The sequence below is a fragment of the Micropterus salmoides genome, unplaced genomic scaffold (genome assembly GCF_014851395.1).
Source record: "Micropterus salmoides isolate LMB-PRFRI ecotype aquatic unplaced genomic scaffold, ASM1485139v1 Ms_hic_scaffold_2, whole genome shotgun sequence".
In the NCBI taxonomy this organism is placed as follows: domain Eukaryota; kingdom Metazoa; phylum Chordata; class Actinopteri; order Centrarchiformes; family Centrarchidae; genus Micropterus; species Micropterus salmoides.
The window spans coordinates 2,910,118-2,933,129 of record NW_024041150.1 but is presented as its reverse complement, the minus strand read 5'-3'; the positions used below and the strand labels follow the sequence as shown (position 1 = coordinate 2,933,129).

The following is a 23,012-nucleotide window of genomic DNA, read 5'->3' as shown; positions in this document are numbered from 1 at the left end:
AGGTTTTTTACTTTTTCCGGCTCGTGATGAATAGATAAATCATATTTGTACCAGACCTCATTCGAATGGATTTACAGAGGATAATGATATTTTATGCAGTCTTCAAATTGTCTCAGAGCAATTTTTCCAGTAGGAATTAACATTTTGCTGCAGTTTTATTAGCTATCATTCCCTGCGGTTACCCTTTCTCATAACAACCCTGGATTTGTGTGTGCATGAGAGACACTTTGTGTGAATGTGCAACATATTTCTGTTGACTGCATAACAGAATTGGATTTTGACTTTACTGTTGTACTTACCCAGCCTTGAAGATAACCAGAATACCCTGCATTTCCCAGAAAAATGAACGTTTCCCAGAGGATTTTTAAAATTTCTTTAACAACCAGAAAATGGATGAAACTCTTACTGCATGTAACATATTTGAAAGATCCAAGGAAGGATAAAATCAAGGGCAACTGGATACTATCCTTGGATACTATGACCTGAACGATTGAGAAACTTCACAGAAATATTAGAAAATGCATACAGCTTGCTGAAGGGCTTCTGAGAAAGTCACAGAACCTGTAGCAGCTCAAGGGATTATGGCCAACAGAGCAGATTCTGTTTTCTGATTCCCCCTGCCCTGGTGGAGGGATTGTATTTTAAAAATGCATCAAAACCATCAAACTATCTATCTATCTATCTAAGATCATGCTGCTATTTAACACATTTCTGAATTGGTTGTATAATTATAAAATAGATAAATCCCCCTTTAGTACTTTTCTCTGTGTAGTCTGCCAATAGGGAAACGTATTGAGACCATGCTGCAGGCGAATGTCCCTGGCTTTGTCTGCACGGAGCCCGTGCCTGCTGCATGCCGTTGACGTTTAAATGGCACTGCCCCTTTAACCGTGTGACCGTACTGCTCATGCTCAGGGCTTTGTGCAAGAGTTTCCCCGTCGCAAACCAGCTGTGGGGCCGGAGAGCGACAGCGGACAGAGCCGATAGAAGCGCCGTTCCGGGAGAGCTGCGACTGGCGCATCCTCTGATAACAAACCCGGGCAGAGGGCACGTCTTTGTCTGGAAGTACATCCTCAAAATAAAGAGAACAGCGCACGACGATGATCTGAAATCCGTGGTTTTGCTTTATCTCCGGGATTACAGTCTTTGACGTTGAGGCAGCATTATCCGGTCGCGGTCGTGTGTTTACATCGGAACCTTGACCACAGTGGAAGTTATCTGGAAGACTTGAGGACGCGCCGCAGAGCGCGTAACATGTTTTTCGATGTTTGTGTTGCTCGGAACGGATGAGACCGATTGGAAATGCGTTTACAGTGTTTTTAAGCTCGAAACTGTTTCCATCAAAGTTTCTTGTCTTTGTCCTGTCCCGCAGCTTTCTCCACAGCGCTCGGTATGTTCTGACAGTGCGTAATTATTGTTTTCCTGCGCCTTTCCCACTGGCGTCACAGGTAGGCTTCTTGAGCCTACCGACACCACTGCTGATGACAGCAGATCACCTCATAGCATAAGGTGACAGTTCGTTTTCTGCTTCGGGGTTGCAGCATCTCAAAAAGACACTGCGCGTCCATCATGGATGATGTTGGTGGAATGCATAGATGCACCTGGACGAAGTCGTCCAAAAGGAGCGCCCGGGACGTCTTGAAAACATACCTCGGGATATTTGTGATGCTTCATCTCGTGCTTCACACGGAAGCCTCCTCTGTGTCCTCTAAGTCCTGCGATAAAAAATGTTTTTCAGGGAAGTGCATCAACGGGAGCTGCGTGTGTGATCACGGATGGGTCGGGGATCAGTGCCAGCACTGTCAGGGGAGATTCAAGTAAGTTGGTTACTGATGTGACATCTGCCACATTCATTTAGGAGTTCACATCTTAGGTTTTTATTTTTATCAGTGTTGTGTTGAAAGTCCAAAACTGAACTGACATCAGGTGTTCGAACCAGTGGGTGTGAATAGCAGGTTGATACATACATTTTTATCCGTAGTAGGCCTATTTAACCTCATTTCAGTTATCTCACTGCTATTTTGGGATCCCGTGCATTTTTATTTCTGGTAATTTACCTGTGATCAGTGAGTAAATGCATATCATTAGATGCACCTTTGTCTTTGTTGTAGTAAAGTCCTTTGGATGTCACCTGTCTCTGTTGTCAGAAAGTATGAGGGGCAATTAATGCCACAGATAAACAAAGATCAAACACCTTCTTGTTCTCTAGTAACTTTTACTGTCTGATTTGTCATTTAGAAATTGCGAAAGCTGACTTTTTTGTCTGTGTACATCAAAAGCAAAAATCTCCAGAAGTTGATATAAGTCATCCATATGTCTGAACACATTGTAGATAAGTGCAAGGAACTGCACAGGTTAAACTGGTTCAATTCATATGAGTGCAAAGCACTTTCTAAATATGACAACATGTAATTTTAATGCCCAGACTGCAGATTGTTGTCTGCGGTGAGTGGTGTGACTGCCTCTCTCACTGTCACACAGTACTACACAAGCTTAAAAGGCCTACTTTGGCTTCCATCTAGCAGTTGCTCTTTAAAAATAAATCAGGATTCAGAAACTGCATGACGGATGTTTTGCCTCTGATATTGTTTGAGACATACTATATTTGGCTGAAATATGACAAAATCTAGGTATAAGGTATATAATGTTACTTTAATGTTACTAGGCTAGTGAGTTAGCGTATTTTAACCTACAGGAGTTTCTGATGGCTGGTACACTCTTTAAAAACACATTTCACAAGTTAAATGTGTTTTAAAGAGTATCCCAATGTTTTTTCACTGCAGAAACAGACAGTCAAGAATTGACTGAACCAGTGTCAGAATATCATAATGAAAATCTAATCTGAAAAAGGCTAACAGCTGGAGAAAATAATTCAGACCACTCACACAATGAGATTGTGTGAGTATGGGACTAATAGACGAAGTTACTCAAAGATTTCATGTTTTACTTTTACAAGAGAAGTGGCTTCAAAATGTGCTGAAGCTATTTGGAGAGAGCAGCTCAAATCATCAGATCCCCCTCCCTTCTTCTTCTGCTGTGGCATTAATCACCTCTCATACCCTCCAGAGAGGATGGCATTACTTTGTCACCATCACCTATAACCTGCACAAGTAAAGACAGAGAGGTGGCAGGACTTCAGTCTGATTTTCTCTCTGGAGGACTGTATCGATTTCTCAGTCGATGTGATTGTTGTGAGAGCGGTGAACAGGGCAGGCTGTAGGATGGACAACAGACAAACAATACAGCAGAGAAGCTTTTCTGATTGTGACTGCCTAGTGGCAAGATAGTGTCCAGTGATACTGAGCACTTCCCACATGCACACACCCCATGACATTTTGCACAGTTCTCTCAAAAAGGTAGAAGAGCTGTCTGAATGAACACATTGTAAGCCTAAAATCTATATTTGGGCCAATTTTTATTGTTTGCAGGAAAAGCCCAGTGAGATGCATCAGCTCATTTTTAAAGACAAGACATTTTACTGGCTATTATATACTGTGCAATCAGGTATCGTGGTTTTTCTGTTCCCATGTTCATCTACCAGGTAGCAACCTCACTGATTTCTGATTTGTTTTCATTTATCTTATGAAGCTGATATCGAGTATGATAGGGCTTCTGTGTGATTCAGGATAAAATCAGGAGAAGCACAAATTGCTGGGGAAACAAAATTTCGGCACAACAACAGCAAACCACTTCAACGCTTTTACAGTGAAGCAGCAGAAAGTATAACAATGGTCACAGATCTTAGAGACCATGCTAATGCATTGGTAATAGTGCATTGGGTTTGAGTATTGCAGGTAAGGGTAAAAGAAGAAGCAGCAGTCACATTGAGCTGGTTAGATAAAAAGCTGCAGGCGACAGGTTTTCACTGTGGTTTGGTTGAACCTCAATGACATCACCAACGTGAACAAAACCGTTCCTATTTAATGCAACATTGCTTGTGCCTGCATTAAGGGATCCTGCCAGTGTTGTTCATAGTATAGCATGATATGTAAGATTGGATTACTTTTTGTTGTGCAGCCCACTGCATGTGTGCATTATGCTGAATTTATGTCATGTTGGAGTTAAAACCAGTCTCTTTGCCTTTTAAAATAGTGTTCAAGTCAATATCCAAGTCATAAATCAGAGCTTCTCAGGTTACCATTGGAGTCCTCTTCCACTCCATGACGACATCACGGAGCCGTGGGATGTTAGAGACCTTGCACTCCTCCACCTTTCGTTTGAGGACGCCCCACAGATGCTCAATAGGGTTTAGGTCTGGAGACATGCTTGGCCAGTCCATCACCTTTACCCTCAGCTTCTTTAGCAAGGCAGTGGTCGTCTTGGAGGTGTGTTTGGGGCCGTTAACTTCATCTTTAGAAGAGGCTTTCTTCTGGGACGACAGGCATGTGGACCAATTTGATTCAGTATGCGGCGCCTGGTCTGAGCCCTGACAGGCTGACCCTCCACCCCTTCAACATCTGCAGCAATGCCGGCAGCACTCATAAATCTATTTCCCAAAGACAACCTCTGGATATGACGCTGAGCACATGCACTCAACTTCTTTAGTTGACCATGGCGAGGCCTGTTCTGAGTGGAGCCTGTCCTGCTGAACCGCTGTATGGTCTTGGCCACCGTGCTGCAGCTAAGTTTCAGGGTCTTGGCAATCTTCTTATAGCCTAGGCCGTCTTTATGTAGAGCAATAACTATTTTTTTCAGATCCTCAGAGAGTTCTTCAGGTGCCATATTGAACTATGAGGAAGTGTGAGAGCAACAACAGAGAGAGAGAGAGAGAGAGAGAGAGAGATGCATTGTACAACGCCAGAAACCGTAAATGAAAAGGACAAAGTTGTGAACACTAGTCGTAATTCAGGAGAAATGTGACCCATGAGAGGACAATGAAATACGGGAGTCTTCCGTGAAAAGTGGGAGGGTTAGCAAGTAGAAGCTACCTGGAGCGAACATCTGTAGCTCCTTATTTACCTTTGTACAACATTGTGCTGTGTCTGACATTGTGTTATTCTTCTACGCATGCGGGTCACTTTTAGGCCGTGGACAATTCACACTGGAGTCTGATATGGGCCGCATTTAAACAACAATGTGAACTGGCAAACAAAAAAATCTGGGGAACAAATCGGAATTGAGCATTAAGGCCTGCAGTGTTATGTGCAGTAGAGGTGGCTGAGCAGGTTGAGAACCCAAGCACAGGACACCAGAGCTAAGCTGATATAGTCCAAAGATTTATTAACAAAGAAGAGCACACTTACAAACTGTGGTTAAGTCCAAATAGAATCCAAAGGGGTGCAAATGAAACAGAGGTCCAAAAACAGCAGGAACAGACTCAGGCAACAGACCAACACTCTACAATGAACCAACACAGACTGAACAGAACACAGGCACTAAGTAGTGAGGCAAACGAGCAGGGCGGGAACATAAAACAGGTGGACCACATCAAGGAGAACGGAACAGGAGGCAAAGCTAGACAGGAACACCAGGCACAGAAGATTACAAAATAAAACAGGAAGTAAAGTACACAAGAACACAAAAGGTTAGAGCTACCAAAGTAAAACACAAACATGGAAAGACCGCAAAATCAGAGCATGGACAGGACTACATGGAGACACAGGAACAAGGACTAAGATAAAAGACAGGACAGATACTAAGAAAACTTAAACATGCGGATGAACAAAAACTAACAATAACATGAACTAAGGCACTGGACTAAGAACTGAGGCAAAGAACTAAAATGCAGGACTAAGACCTAAGATAACAGACAAGACATAAATAACTAGGGACAAGGAACGAGAGAAACCGAGGCAAATAGATAGACATATGAAGCAATGGCAAAACCAGAAACACACAGGGAAAAATACAACACAAACATAACCCAAAACTAAGATCATAACATGCAGTCTGAACGTAGCCTTTGAGGGGACAGCAAATTTACACTATTAAACAAGCTGTACACAAGTATAATTTATTCAGTGTTGTCACATGAAAAGATTTAATCAACTATTGAGGGGTGTGCTCACTTTTGTGAGATACTGTAAAAATAGCTTCTGTAGGCTTAAAGAATAGTAACTCACCTTGTCTGCAGTTTGAGTCCTGGCCTCAGTTTTCACTGTAGTTTTTTTTTGTAATGGTGGTCCTGAAAGCAAATGAATTCTGGACTTTCTGACCCAGTTCAGTCTGTGGTATTCTCTCCTTTCTTTCATGAAAACATGCTTTTGTATTAGGCTCAGTTCATTATCTACTGGAGGTTATTTTGAGGATTGTGAACTAGATGAATCTCCCTGTCAACAACCAATATTGTAGAATCACTGCTGCTCCAAATAGTTGTGTTATCTGAGCGCTTCACAGTACTTGTGGCTACATCAGCTGTGTCTATTAGTGAGGACAGGGCAGGATAGAACTGGAGAGCAGTGGACCAGAGAAAAGGACCTGTGCTTCAATATTACTGCTGTGCCCTGAAAATACTCAATACTAAAGCCTCAGTGGCCACTGGATTGCAGTTGGGACATACACATGTACACACATACACACACACACACACACACACACACACACACACACACACACACACACACACACTGTTGTGTCTCATATCCACACAGACAGATCCAATAAAGGAGACATAGAGAGTAGATTCTGTCTATTGATTTAAGGTATTGGTGCTATGTGTAGTCTCACTGGTCCTCAGTCTCACCCTTTGTTTTCCAATATCGTTTTCTCTTTATCTTTGTTTATTCTCTGCTGCCCTCGTTCTCTTTGTCCAGACTAGATAACCTCTTGCTTGTTCTCACATACAAACTACACACACAAGTCACACTAACACACAAAAACACACATATAATTCAGTCTGATCTCTCTCCAGATATGGAGAATTAAGTGATGATGTGGTGATAATTAGAAGATTGGTCAGGAGCCCCAAACGCTGTACTTTAAAATCTGATTATTTGGTAAATTAAGAAAAAAATAATTTTCTCTTACAATCTATCTTTTCTTTTCTTTACTACCAGGCCAGTAGTGGTTTGTCATTTGTTACACAACAGCCTTCCTTGTATTTGTTGGACAGTCATTGTCCAAGCCTTCTCAAACACAACACTGATGCTAAATGATTCATTTATTTCCCTGCCTTGTGGACTCCCTATTATGTTTGTCTCCCACAACAACTTTCAGTATATAGATGCTTTTTCTTTTTTGCATCCCTACAATTAAGGTCTGGTTAATATAACCAAACTAAAACGTAACTGTTAAAGCTGCATTGCTCCTTTTTTTTGGCCACTGGGTGCAGAGGAAGAGAAGATTACCAACACATAGCCGTGACATATTATTGCAGTATAAAGTTGTTACTGTGACTGCAATGTGTTAACTCTAAAGTGCAATTTATACTTCTGTGTCAAATCGACGGTGTAGGTGATCGCCTGACCTGCACCTCCTCCAAAATGTAACTACACGTCGAGTCGGCGCGGACCGTAAGCTCTGTGATTGGTCGGCTGGGTAGCCTCGCAATGCCTCTGAGCCGACTGGAACTACCCCACGCTTTGAAGTAACATTTACTAGCAGCCAAAACGGTTTTGAATACTTGGTGTTCCATTTTCTTCACCAGCCTGTCTCTTACTGTCTATCTATTGTTGGTGCTGGGTAGGTTGCGTGCAGTGGGTTTATTAAAACTTGTTTGCTGAAAATGGTAAATTAGAGATTGATGAGAGACTTATGCAAAGTCTAAACCTAAACAATGAGCAAAAAGAATCTAAAAAGCTAATTCAAGCTGAAGAGTCGCTATAATTCTCTGTCGGTTAATCACTTTGAGCGACATATTTCACACTACACAGAGTAATTTAATCCATTAAATAAATATTGTTTAGTGGAGCTTTGTTTGGAAGAAGTGGAACCAGCAATGACTGGCAAGAGATCGGATGTAAACCCCAGTCTGTGTTGTCAAAATCAAGTGCAAGTACGTTCAGAGATCCTTCAGATCTCCTCTCGGTAACTTTTCAGCGTGCCGTAAAAACTTGACTCCTTCCTCTGCTTTGGCACTATATATAAACATCTGCTATTTTAACCTGTTTGAACAACCCGTTCTCACTCCCCAACTCATCACATATGGACGCATGGTCAAGACCCATCTTCGTCGGTTTGTAACGAACTGGGATAGCGTCATAGTTCAACGCTGTGGGGGAAGCCCTGTAGTGGGTGGAGGTGGTTGTGGTGGATGGAGGGCCAGAACCCGGACTTTGAACCAGGAGACCGTGGTTCGTGTCCCTTGTGAAACAAAAAGTCAACATTAAATAGTTTTATTTAAGTTACACAAGTTACGTAAATTGCCTAGGTTATAGAAGTTAGGTAATCTGTCTAAGTTACGCAAATGACATTTTATCTGACCTACGTAGTTATTTTAACCCAAACCATGATCTTTTCTTAACCATAACCAAGTAGTTTTGTTGCCTAAACCCAACCAAGAACTTTTTGTGCCTAAACCTAACCAAATTGGAACGTTTCACACCTTTTATAACGTGCAGTTTCAAAATAGTGATGTTTGGAAATGCTAGCGTTTTATTTTGAAAGTGTAACCGGATGTTGCATATTTATTGTTGCTAAGCATTGCTAACTTGACCGCAGAGCTTTAACGTCCAAATATGACACTAAAGGGGTACCCAGGGTTTTGAAAGGACACCATACAGTTGTTTCTGTTGTAAAGCAGCTGTTGGAAATCTTTAGAAAGCAAGTGAACTTTTTGAAAGAAAACTTATGTGGTTACATTATCTGCAATATATTATATATAAGGTAAGAATGGTTTGTGGCTTCACACACATTCATAAGTCAGGTGCCTGGCAGAATCATCTAGAACAAATCATAAAATTTGCACACTGCCTCACCCTTTAGGGATGTCGACTAAGGCAGTGAAGCGGCACATTCAGGTAGAAGCTTTTTATCAGACTAAATAGGTTTCCTGTTTTTCCTCTATTAACCTCAAGGTGTAGAGGAGGCTGTGAAGCACTTGTACACCAACTTGTAGGTGGCGTCTGGCACTTTCACACCAAACTGTCTAATGCGGCACATCAAAGTGAATCTATTTGCCCAAGGTTTTGCTAGGATAGACCGCTGCATTAATCTCACTTTGACTCTTGCATGCTAAGTGCAGGCAGCCAGAAACACTGGAGGCCTCGGTGAAATGAACTCACACTGATCAAACAATCTGAGTCATTATCTCCCTGCAGAGATGCGGCAGGGGGCTTCTGGAAAAGGATGTTGATGGTGCTAATTGATAGAGGAAAGAAAGAATAAATAGAAATCTTTTCTCTCTCCTTGCTGGCTTGTTGTTATTAAGCAATCACTCAGTGTGCAGAAGCCACAATGGAGGTTTGTGTCTGTCAGACAACTGAAGCCGAATAAGCCGTATTTATCACACAGGAGTCTGATAAATGGACTGATGCGACTCAAGAGGTCAGACAACCCACAGCAAGATGGGTTTTAAAAATGTAACACCTCTTAAAGTCAGTCAGAAGACTTAGTGGAGTGAAAATTATACTCTACCTGTTAATTCTTTGAAAAGATATATATAAATACATAAAGTACTATTTTTATATCCAAAATGGATTATAGTTTTGGATTAAACCCCTCCACTACATGTCTGATTTAATCTGTCTACTAATACTGTGAGTGCAGTTTAGATGTTATGGTGGGTCTGAAATCCTATTACATGACGTTGGAGCCCATTATGGTCCCCCTTCAACTCTCCACATCACTTCTGTGTGGCAGCAGTGTGACTGTCATGAAGCATTTCCCTTGTTGGTTCAGAAATTGGAGTCAGTGACTTTCTGGTAAACTCAGATAGGACTGCAGCAGGCTAGGGCTGGCCAAAAATTTATCACGCTAAATAATTCATATCATTCGATATCGATAATTATCACAATAAATGTCAAATCAGTATTTCTTTCAACTTCAAAGACTGATTTTTGCTCCTGAGTGAAAGTTAAAGAAACCAGATGGTTAATTGTGGTTTTAAACTTTTCTTCAAGGTCAAAACAACAATCTTTTTTCAACAAATATGCATAAGTCAAATGAAGTAAAATCTTTTTTCTGTGACTTTTCCTAAACAAAATACAAAAATGAGTGCTAATTTGTCCATGATTGAAACAAATTAAATCAAACATTGAACATTTGTTATTGAAGAAAATTATATTGTGGTAATTATATTGTTTTATTGCCCAGCCCTACAGCAAGGCCTGGAATTTCAAACTTTTAGGAGCAAGGCCACATTATTTTGAGGGCACAAAGGCCAAATGTCAGAGCAGCAAGGTCACGAGGAAATCAAAGAAAGAAGGTTTCATCCCCTTGTTTTTCCATATACCTTATTGCTAATTAGTAAATGGCTACAATAAAAGTGCAACACACATGCTGCGTCACATTAATTAGCATCATTTGACACTAATAATAAGTAGTCAGGGCACAGTAGCTGGGATGTACTGATCTGTGATCAAATTTAAGCTTTTTTGAAGCTTTGATGCTCGTTAATGCCCGGAAATGCACAGGCTTTTAGACAAGACCATCAAGATTAGACCATTCTGCAAAATACCATAAAATGTTAAATGACAGTGTTTTCTAAATTTCTACATTATTGCCCATAGCAACTGCAGCATGGTTAAGGTTAGGGAAAGACCATGGTTAGGGTTAAAAAGGCCAACTTTAATTGTTGGTCTGTCACAAGAAGTGAACTCTGGTCTCCCACATGAAAGTCCAACATGCTTCATGCCCATGCTCCAACCTCCATACCCAGAATTTCCTCCTCGCAACATGAAGGGCAGCTGAAGGGCAGCTTTGAAAAATGGGAGGTGCAGAATCATTCAATTTGGACATAATTTATAGGGATACTGGGCTGAAATAAGACGTATTGACGTTCTCCGACGCCACCGCCCTTTACTTTCAAGTCCTTCACTCTTTCGAAATATTGTATTTTTGGTATTTGTCTAAATCCCCCTCAAACTATAGTGAAGTCTTGTGGAAAAGAAAAGTTAAACTACATATTATCTCCATCCTCCATCTGTAAATAAACACATAAAAATCATGTCAGAGCTTTACTTGTGCCAAAATGTTGTGATCAAATTGAAGCTGGAGGTTGATGTCAGTTTGTGAGAAACACAACACACAAACTGTGACTAGAAAACCGTTTCAGAAGAAGGGAAGGTTTGGCAGGAGGAGATATCTAAAAACATGTTATCTCAGAACAAACTCATTACGTTTACAGTAAAATTACAGTTATAGTCATCTAAATATCAACCCTGCTGGCTCTGTGATGTTTGAAAAAGATAGAGGAGGAAGCCATTCAAGGACAAAACAACCACATGGGTGTTTTAGTGGGAGACGGGCTGAGTGGAGACAGAATAGAGTGCTTTTTTGACATCAGTCATCATCTGCTGACACAGGCTTCAGCCCGTGTGCGTGCGTGTGATTATTTGTGTTTAAGCCTCAGGCAGGGTGCAGTGATGATGACACAGCTCGTGAACTGAAGTTGCCACGGCGCTGTGCCGAGTTGTAGGGTGCGTTTGTGTTTATTGTGTGTGTGGGAAAGCAGTGTATGCGAGGGCGGCGCATCGGACGGCCATCTGTCCAGTGTGTGTTAATCCTGCTATGATGAGAGCAAAAGCAAGTGCAGCACACACACCCATAAACACAGTCAGATTGGTGGGTGTATTACATGAATCATAACCCCCTGTGTTCCTCCCTGAGGCTGTAGAGGTTGCAGAGAGATGGGAAAGCTCTGTTCTTAAGACATCATCATCATGGGACAGCGAGTCCCACTGACACTGTATCTGTAAAGGCATTAAAAAAGTCTTCAAATGAGAAGTCTTGCTGTTTTTCTCATTTTGTTTTCCAAGCTGATGAATTATGACCAGAATATTTTCACTATTACAGTTAAGTGATTAGTTAATCAACAGGTTTTGATGGATTATTTATACGTAACCGGTGTGTCTCACCTGCTAGGGAATGTTTTTACCAAAGTGCTCCTATGGGGATAATTTAATTTTATTGTATATCGACTTGAGATTACTTGAGATCAAAACCTGTTCTTCAACAATAGCTTACTCAAAATGGCAATATAACAGACACATTATTCTTTCTTTAATGAATGTTAAAAATTTCAATGATTCTATGTGGTTGTAAGATAGTAGATGTATTAGAGGGCATGTAATCAAAAAAATTAATAAGTGAATCCAGACTAAGGTATGGTTGTAAATGTTAAATATGGAGCCTAGCATGGTCAGCAGGCCAGCAGCAGCCGTCCACAAAGTAAATTATAGAGGTTTTATCAAACATTTTACTGTCATTAAACTCAGTCACTGTGCACTCCCTGCAGCCAAACAGCATCCTTCCTTTCTGCTGCTTGTATTACTATCGTGCAGTTAGAAAATAAGAATTTAAAAGATATTCCCAGAATGAGAGGTCAATGCCACCCTCTCTCTAACTGGCTGGACACTGATAACCTCATGTCAATCAGACTGAACTCTGCACAAAGCAAAAGAGGTGAGTCGATTATTGACGTCTCGCTCCGTTCCACATGGGGTAGTGTGTGTGAAGGTGAAACGAAATCCGGTCAGTGTGAGAGTGACACTAGAAGGAAGGTGAATCAATAATCAAAATAGGGAGTCGAGGACAGGTCATTGTGTCAGCACAATCACGAATTCCTCAACAGTTTATATCCTAAAAATGGCGAATTGACCTAGAGCTGGACGATATGGCCAAAATTGGTATCGTGATAAAAACTTTCATATCTTTGATATCGATAATTATCACAATAAGTATCAAACGTTATTTCTTTTGAGTTTAAAGGCTGATTTTTGCTCCTGAGTGATGGTGAATGGTTAATTGTGGTTTAAACTCCTCTTTATGGTCAACGTTTGATGCCAAACAGTGGATAACTTCACAAATCTGAGGTTGAACATTCAAAACAATTATGATAAAATCTTTGTCAACAAATGTGCACTAGTAAAATTAAGTAAAAACATTTGAGTCCTTTTTCCTCAACAAAATAACCATTTTAATGAAAAAATAAATAAATTAAGTCCTAATTCATGTATGATTCAAGTGAATAAAGTCAAACAGTTATTGATTTTTTTTATTGAACATTTGTTATACTGTTACTGAAAAAAATTATTGGAGGTTTGGATCCATGGTGGAGCTAAATGCCAGGAGAATACCAAAGTCAACAGCAACAATAATTTAAAAGACATCTGGCATACTTGCTCTGGACCAATGCCTTGAACAGATGGTCCAATCAACTGATGACCAACATCATCCAAACAGCGGGACAAGTGTCCTAGTCAAAAATAGTTAGTACAATTCATCAAGCTTCACTGCTTAAATAGGGCATTTTCTATAATGTATGAAACTCTTCACCACTTAATTACACTCTTTGGTTTATACAGGAAGGAATACATCGCCAGTCGTTTCATGCAGTCTGAAATACTTTAAAGTACTCATTTGGCCGCGTGTGTATAGCCTATACTACCTGTCACACACACTCACCATTTACCTCCTTTATTGGATGTCGAGTAATCCGATTGGTGTTTGTGGTAAATGTCCCTCCATCACAAGATAATAAGACAATTGTTGACGGAAAATGTCTTCCATTAGGGTATAAATATTAGGAGGACAAAGTTGGCTCATTAGCCAAGTCCCTGTGTGTGTCAAGCTCAGTATTACTTTAACAATAAAGCATATCTGGCTGATTATCAGGCTATGAGGTGTTTTTGTATCAGGCTTACAGCTGAACTGATGGATATGATACTGGACTGAACATTTTATTTTTTGTATAACTGATAACATTCACTTCTATAGGAAGTCCTGAACGTGAAGTGATTCCCAGTGAGACTACAGATTTTGAACAGTTCTTACAGTCTGACTGTGGCTTGATAGATTTTCGGTCTATCTTTGTTCCCAGCATTGTGCAGCATTACAGCAAAGACTGAAGGAAATCTGTGTCAGCAATGTTGGTCCTTTCTTTATTTGTTTTTTCAAGACATGTTTGTTATGAATATCTAAAATCTGCGGGTCTCTTAGCTCATCTGGCACTTTCAAACTCTATCAATTGCATGAAATGATAATGGCATTGCTTACATTGGGAAATGATATAGGACTTGCGCCACAGATGTCACTCAAACACCGTTGCTAGTTTTGAAGGTGTGAGCGTCATAATTACCACAGAAGAAAATGTGTTTTTTGAGGCCGGAGTGTGAATTTTGAAGTGCAGTTCTATCGCTTTACAGCCATGACTGCTACTTAATTTGTAGTGCATAATTTTTATTCTCTTTGGCCACATTTTGGTCAAATTACCATTTGGATTATTTTGGACTGAGACTGACTGTTCTTGGGTCCCTTTCCAATCAGACCTTTTTCGAAAATTAATTTACCATAAAACTAGAATTAAAGCAGAGTCCCATTTCGATAGCTGTCCCTTTTTAACTGGGCTGGTGTGGCTGCACGTTTTGACAAATAAACAGGTCTCAATTAGACGCCTGGTGCGGTTTTTATAGAAGTTCTTTGGATGTACATCATACATACATAAAACCTCTTAAAGGTCCAGTGTGTAATATTTAGGAGGATCTATTGACAGAAATGCAATATAATATCCAGAACTATATTTTCAGTGGTGTATAAAGACCTTACATAATGAACTGTTTTTATTAACTTAGAATGAGCCATTTCTATCAACATACACCGCGGGTCCTCTTACATGGAGGTCGCCATGTTGCGCCGCCATGTTTCTACAGCAGCCTAAACGGACAAACTGCTCGACAGAGTGCGTTTTGTCACTACATTTAATACAGAAGAAGAAGAAGTAACGTTAATTGTAGTAGTTGACTGGATTATAAGAAATAAGAAAATAAGAGATATTTGGACAAATGGAGGTCCACACGTATTATTTAGCATGAGACCCGACAGAGCATGTTGGCTACTGTAGCTTCTCCTGCACGCTCGGAAAGGGAGGGGTGAGGGGTGACTTATGGTGCATTCAGGTGTTGTCGGAATAATCATAATAATTTTTTCCTCCTTAAATCTTTATTGCAAAAAGAGAAATAAAGTGTACATGGGACAAAAATAAGTATCTAGAACTTTGATTTGAGCAAAATCACGTATTGCCTATACATATTTTGCAAACATGTAATTTGTGATAGGCTATAACGGTTAGTTTGCTGCCCATGCAGAGTTAACTAGATGTCTGTGTGTTGTTTATAAGCTCTGATAATGATAATCCAACAAATCTTTGCAGTAGTGTCCATGTTGATTCCACATTCCAACTAAAGAGCACATGAACACACACTGAAATCGGAAGTATGACTTCACAACTCAGGAAATGGGACGAACCAGGAGGAGCACGTGATGGCATCGTAAGTCGCTGGTTGCAATTCGCAACACTCACCACTAGATGGCACTAAAACATACACACTAAACCTTTAAATCCCACTGGGTCGCCTGCTTGAGCTTGTTCTAAGCTGCCAAAAATCACACATACAAATAAAAATGTTTAAACTCAATGTCCACAGTCCAATCGTTCAATCATTTTACGAACCATTAGCACCAAAGTATAATTTTTTCAGTCTTACTGGCATTAAATGGTAAACAAGAGAGACGGTAAAGAATTGGTGACTCCCTACCTTTAAAGAGGCCGTAGCGTATATATTTATATAGTATATTTGTATATTTCTCACTTTCCTCCTGATAGTCTGAATAACACAAGATTTGTCACTAGTCGCATTTTAGAAATAAAGTCGCTGAGGGTCTTACAAAGGTAGGCAATGGACCAAACCACTGTGTGGCATGTGAGGGGGGAGGCATAATGCATTATACTTGTAGTTACATTACACATTGACTAGCCATTGACGGACAACAATGGTAATATTCAGTTGTTTTTATCAAAATTATTGCTAGAGACAATTCAGTAGTTGCTGAAAATGAGTAAGGACATGTCCCTACCATGCCTATTAAATTATCCACCAACCAAATTTTTGTGCAACTGTTCACCTGCCAATTCACTGTTGTAGTCTGTCCACATTCTCCCCGACGAAGGATTTACATAGTTGAATCACAATCGTCAAGTACTGCCTTTAGTCGACTGATAGTCGAATGTGGGTTTTTGTGCATGGCGATTGCGAGCCGAAGCTAAACTGAGGCCTATTGTTGACCATATTTTCTCTCTCTCTCCTGTCATTCACTGGTCTTGTGCAGAATTGTGCGTGCATGCCGTGCTGCCGACAACTGCATGCACATCGCGTTTCCTCGCGGGTCTATTTCAAGTAGCCAGCTGTTTAAAAACGATATAATATTCTTTGTGTGATTTAAACGCACTTTAAAAACATTTATTGAAAGTTTCATTCTTTTTACATGTTTATTTACAGCATTAAATGTTGAAATGTATATTGTGGGAGAAAACTGGTAGTTCTATGTAAAATCAGATGCTTCGACTTGGAGATTGACAGTCGAAGCGTCAAACCTTTGACTATTCGGGGTCAGCCCTACACTGTAGAAATGCTCTAACTAATCCCAGTGTCAGTCACTCTAGACTTCACCTGGCTACTTCACAGCAAAAGCCATACAACGTTTATTTGCTAGAAAGCTTTTCTTGTGGCAAGCAACCACATAAAAGTACTGAGTTCACATTAAAAGCATTTTAGAAAAAGCTTTGTGCATGTTTCTGGTCATCCTTGAACTTTAACCAAAATGTGAATGAGAACTGACTTCTTCTCTGCAGCAACCACAAAATAAATGTTCAGCTTCATTATCCCGGTCTTGGGTGTGTATTGTGTGTATGTGTGTGGTCAGGTTTGGATTGCCGACTGTGTGTAGATGATCCTCTGGGTCTCTGCTGAGGCCGGAGTTATTTCCTGGCAGGGAGCATCTCTTTGGATTCAGACCTTACTCTCTGTCCTCTCTGCTTTTTTTCACTCTTCCTCTTCTCATCTCTTCATCTGTACTCAGTTCATGTCTCTCTGTCTGTCCCAGTAGATACACACATACACAAGCACACATGCTTTTCCTGCAATCCACCCAAAGACATACTCCCCTCTCGCTTCCAAACTGCGTTTTCTCACAAATGATTTCATCACTAAAGCATGTGCTAGCTCTGCTTCCCTCTTAGCCTGTGTATTTCTTCTGTGTTTTTATGTGTTTGTGTCTCTTTCTCTGTGTGTATCTACAGGTGGTGGGTGGGTATGTTTACAGCGAGTGCAGGGTCGGGATTATTTGTGTTCATGTTTGGTTGTTTGCCCATGTTCTCTTGTAACTCTCAGTCCTCTTTGATTTTGTTTTCCTTTTTCTGCCTCTGACATGATGTTCAGACCACCCGCTCAGGCAGGGAGTGTGTGTTTGTGTGTGTGAGAGAGAGATAGAGATAGAGAGTATGAGCGAAAGTCATAAACACAGACACACGTTTGTATCAGGTGAATACACACATGCTGCCTGAGGGCGAGCAGTCATTCTGTCATGTCCTGTCACTTGCTGCCAGGTAGCGTGGTCAGAGCTTCATGTTTGTTACAGCTGTGCTCTGTATCACCTGAGGCTATTGTTGTGCTCTGCACCATTTTGTACACCTGTGGTTTCAGCGCTTGAAAAGAAACCATGAGATATAAACACTTTTTTTCTGTTCACTAGGCTCCCGTTCAACTCAACATCAGTTAATGTGTCTGATATCCAGATAAAATTTAAATGTTTTGTACATGCTTTTGTTTATACTTAGCCGTGGACTTGTGTCAGCCAGATAAGACGTTTGATTGGTTGGTCTTAGTTTTCTTAAACTAGATGTAAGTATGGCCTAAGATACCACAGAGTGTAACGGTAGCCAGCCAGACTGTGCAATGAGCAGTGTTGGGGTAGTTACTCAAAAAAGGTAATATATTACACATTACTAGTTACTTTTTAAAAAAAGTAATGCCTTACTTTACTACATTACTCACTGCTGAAAGTAATTAGTTCCGTCTGCCAAATAACAAGTTACACCTCATATATGCCCAGATCAACACAAATCCTTATTATAATGAGAAAATACACAGGATCTCTCTTTTATGCTCTTTAACAAAGCTGACAACTAAGTTGTGAACATTACTGGTTACAGACAAAAGTAATCTGATTACTGTAATCAGATTACTTTGTAACTGGCAGTGAGTAAACCTCACTTTCCAACGCCTTAAGAGACACAGCAGCGATAGACTTTAGCGCCCATGGGTTTTAGCCTCCTTGTTAGCGGGTCCACCTCCCGTACAAGAGGTTGCAAGTTCAAGTCCAGAATGTGCTGTACTACAGACCACAGGGTCGGTTACATTGGTGCCGTGACACAGATAGGAGTGAGGTTTAGTGGGGTGAGTGTAACGGTAGCCAGCTAGGCTATGCAATGAGTAAACCTCACTCCCCGACGCCTTAAGAGAGGCGCTAGCGCCCATGGGTTTTAGCCTCCTCGTTAGCGTGTCCGCCTCCTGTACCTGAGGTTAAAATCCGTACTGTGCTGTACTACAAACCTCGGGGCTGGGTACATAAACACTCTCCTTCCCTGCACCTCTGATCCTGACCACATGAATTTTGATGTCACTAGATAAAAAAAAAATTCAGTCAGTCTTAATCAAAATGTTAAGCATGGGATTAACATTGTGAAATTCTCACAGTTTGTTTAGGGTTAGAAAAAGTTCATAGTTTGGGGAAGTAAGTTAAGTTACATGAGTTACTAATGTAACTAATAGGGGACTGTCGCTCTTTAAATCTCACCTGACTTCCTCCTTTGCTCCTGTCATATTCACTATGGCCATCGCCATATAACAATAAACATAAAATTTGGGCATAATAAGCTACTTGCACAGATGACCTGTACTGCCGTATTTTGTGGGAGGATAGTCTGGTTACACTACTTTCCCACCTTAATGAGTAAAAATCTTAAAGCTAGTGCAGGCAATTTTTTTAGAAGCATTTCTTATTATATTTGTTGTAACCCTATTCACATCTCGACAGCAATCAGTAAAGTTCTGACATAAAGTGAAAGAATCTGGTATCTGTGGCTGGACTGTAATAAGCACGTCCAATCATTTGCTGGCCTACCAGCAAAGATTATTATTATTATTATTATCTGCCTACCTACTTGCCTACCTGCAAACCTGTGCGCACTCTGCCTATGTAATCATTGCACATGAAAATGTATTTTGGGGGAGTGGCTTTTGAGGGAGGCCTGAAGGGAGGGGGGTGGGATTACCCCATCTTTACACATGGCAGAAAATGTCAGGTTAGAAGATGAATACTGTGACTGTTTACATTCTGATATAGACTGTAGCATCCCAGTTAGCTGCTCTGTAAGCTGAGAAATGCTTTGCATGAAGCTCTTCATTAAACACAAGATTCATTTTCAAACTCAGCTTTTCTGTGGACTCATATTACAACTTATTTTAGAAAAGTTATATTCTTGTGATGTTTAAATGTCCCTGTACAACAGCTTTGTTCAACCACTGCCCTTTATTTTTTCTGTCCTTTGTTTTTGTTCTGTGTTGTGGTACGTGTTGGTGTGAGAGGTTGATGTATGAGACAGCGTGTGTTGGAGTGTATTCAGAGCTTAACAAGCCTATGTTGGGTGTGGTGTAGGGATTTTCTGTCTCTGAGTGTACTTACAGAGTACAGGAATCCATCCCATAATGTGACTGAGAGGCTGACAACAGGGGATAGTGATTTCAGTCAGCATGGGAACGCTATACAGCCCCGTAACACACAAAAGTGTTTTAATGCAGACCACATGTGGTGGGGCTCAGCACAGGGGTGGAACGGCACATAGACGAAACACACACACACACCTCTGCCAGCTGTAGGGCACAGTGTATAATCAGCCTGTGGCCTGGCTGGGCTGCGTGCAAACTCTGTAATAATGGCGGCCTGTTGTCAGACTGTAATAAAGGCTCTATTTCTGCACACACACACTCACGCGTCAGTGGAGATGCATGTACTGTCGAGCTGTGTCAGGACACAGAAGACAGAATAGCTTTCCCTCCGACTGAAAAATAACTCATGTTGACTGACCGACTTTATCAACTTGGGTTCAAATACCAGCTGAGGAATCATTTGTTTCTGTAATAAGACTGAATCTGATGGTTTTTGGTTCCTAGCCGGTGAAAAGACTGCTCTTTGACTGATTTATAATGTACAGCTGGGTGAGAATTGTTTCCTTTTGTCCATGTAAAAGTACATTATTTCATCGGGGTTATATAAGGATGGCACATTCTTTATTAAGTGCAACAATATTCTAATGCTTAACGTAAAATGTAAAATGTAAAATTGCAAATAAAATCCTTCCATTCAAATTCTACGGAAGCCTAAGTACTCTGCTTTCAGCCAGATGATGTAAAACGCGTCATTTGGCAGACAGCAGGGCTCTTGCTTTAACTACAGGCTATATTTTGGCCTGTTTGTGATGGAGAGGGAGAGTCCCTAAACCAGACAGACAGAGATCGTTCCAACATCTTGGAAGCCGACATATCTCAAGGACTCCAGCGTTCCTGAATGAAAATGTCTATTATATCTATCTAATTAGATTTACATCCACAAATGTACATTCTTTTCTGTATCAGTTAGACTTAGCTGATAAAATAAGGGAATCTTTGGAAGTCGCGCAATTTTATTAATGTTGATTGGTGTCAAGATTCCGATGCTGTTCCTAAAGGTCTCTCAGTAAATTTAAGGGAACGCAAGCAGTCAAACATTTGGACAAGTTGTAAATAAATCTCAGGGTTATTCAAACATGTTTGGACAAGAAAGCAAACTGTAAACTCATTATCCAAACTATCCACCATAAACATCTAGCACAGTGTACAGACCCACTCCCAACTTTCATCATATTTGAAATACCAAACTCTCAGCATGTTCCTGTGCAGTGGATGGGTTGTTAGCGAGGTTGCACTCACTTTCAGATTTAGCTCCTAATAAAGTGTTAGCTTATCTGGCTAAACTGTCGATTTGTTTATAACCTGTTGTATCATCTGAGTGCTTGTGTTTCTTGCCCTTGGACCTATTTTACCTGCATTCCCAGATCTTAATCATTAACTGGTTAGATTTAGGTCAGGGTTTGTGTTAAAATAAGTGTTTTGTTAAGGTTAGTTAGGGGAGCTTGGTCAACATTGTTACAATAATAAACATGTGGTTTAGTTTATGGAAAGATTGTGGCCATGCTTTAAAAAAACACAAAGTTTACTGTCTGAAACAGAAAATTAACCTGCCACCACCGACCTCTTACCTACATATTGTCGATTACCTGACTTCCTCCTTTGCTTCAGTCGTAATGTCTACGGCGGCTCACTTGATCGTAAACATATAGGGTTTTAGGGGTACTTGCTGAAACAACTGATGCTGTGATGCTTCTTCTTGGGAGGACAGTCCTGAAGCGACAGAAGCAGCTGGGTGGGTCCAAGATAAATTACATGTGGCAAAATTAATCTTATTTCCATCCTGTACAGACACCTTATTTTGAAAACCAGACGCGCTAAATTCATCAGGTATGACCAAATTTGATAAATAATGTTGTATATGATTCTCGTATGGCGTAACATGAAGACTTCACAGCCTCTGCTCAGGTAGGACTCTCATACTGCAACACTTGCCTGTCAGCTCGCTCTGGGTCGTTTCGGTGGATTTACCATAAAGGCTTGAATACGTGCGCACTCCAAATGTAGGTGCGGCTAGCTTAATCGCCTCGACTGAAAACTAAAGGGGACAGAGCGTTTGCTGTCAGGGCCCCGAGGCTCTGGAACAGCCTGCCCGAGGAAATCAGGTCGGCTGAGTCAGTGAACTCTTTTAAGTCCCTTCTTAAAACATACTTTTATTGGAGAGCCTTTCCCGATCTTATTTGACTTTTATTTTATTCTGTTTTACTAATTTTATATTTATCTTAAATGTGTATTTTAGTCTTTTCAATGTTTTCTTGCTTTTATCTTGGATTGTTTTTGTATTATTGTCTTTTGGGTATTATTGTCTTTACACTTGTTAAAGCACTTTGTAACTTGTTTTTGAAAAGTGCTCTACAAATAAAGATTATTATTATTATTATTATTCTCACAAACGAGTGACAGAAACACTCAAAGCTGTAATGCAAACAGCGATTTTTGTGTCTTTCTCAGGTACTTCCAAACTGTCGACATGTCAGCGTAATTGTTCGGTAAAATTTATTCGGTCTTTTGACTTATTAGGCCGAACACCAAAAGTGCTTTTTTAAAATATTTTGAATATGATTAATTTTGGTAGCCGAACATTTGGTGCATCCCTAAATTGTACTTTTGGCGTTTCCTTGGATGTCAGCGTCTAAAGGACATTATCAATGTTGTTTACATTTTGGTTTGGTTACATTTTTATTAAGAGACTTGATGAGTACCTGACCCACATCAAGCACTGGATATGGTAGAGGGTGGGCAAATAAAACTATTACTTACCTAAAGATCTTGTGATCATGTGTGATATCATCAGGGCCAGTTCAGTGTTAGTTTAGTCTGTAACTATGTAAATGTCCCCCCTATGTATAACATTTTACTTTCCCTAGGTTTATAGACCTCAGGGCAGCAGTTAATAGCCTGACTCATAAAGTCTATTAACCTTTAGAGTGGGGAGGGTCATTAGGGAGAAGGGTCTTTAGTTTCAGGTTAAAGCTGGGGGACTGATGAGGGTCTGCTGAGGTACAGGAGGCTCTGTTTGCTCAAACATGAGGGGATGAATATTTGAATATGACTTTAACATCCCACAGAGGCAGATGGGTAAAGCAAAGTCACCTCATGCGTATGGATATCCACATCGATATGCAGCCCGCTGTATGTTTGTGTGTGACAGTGGAGGTGGATGGATGGTTGTGTGTATGTGTGTGTGTTCTTCTTTCCTTTTTTCCTGTCCTTTTCTTTGCACTTTTCTCCTTTTCTTCCTGAAACTGTCTTCCTATCTTCCATCTTTTGTCCTCTCCTCTGTCCTCTTTTCTTCTTCCTCTTCTTTCAGTTGTCTCTTATTCTTTTTCCCTTTCTGTCGCCATTTCTTTCCTA

The 23,012-nt window shown here is 40.5% G+C and overlaps 1 protein-coding gene across 1 annotated transcript in view; it reads left to right on the top strand.

The window, feature by feature from the left end:
• Positions 1-850: 850 nt before the first annotated feature.
• LOC119913375 (attractin-like protein 1) overlaps positions 851-23,012 on the top strand; it is a gene marked incomplete at its 3' end in the record, with an annotated part of 72,616 nt that continues 50,454 nt past the window's right edge. Inside the window, exon 1 of the mRNA XM_038732787.1 lies at positions 851-1,817. Within this exon, the coding sequence (XP_038588715.1) occupies positions 1,570-1,817 (248 nt within the window). The remainder of the gene's footprint in view (positions 1,818-23,012) is intronic.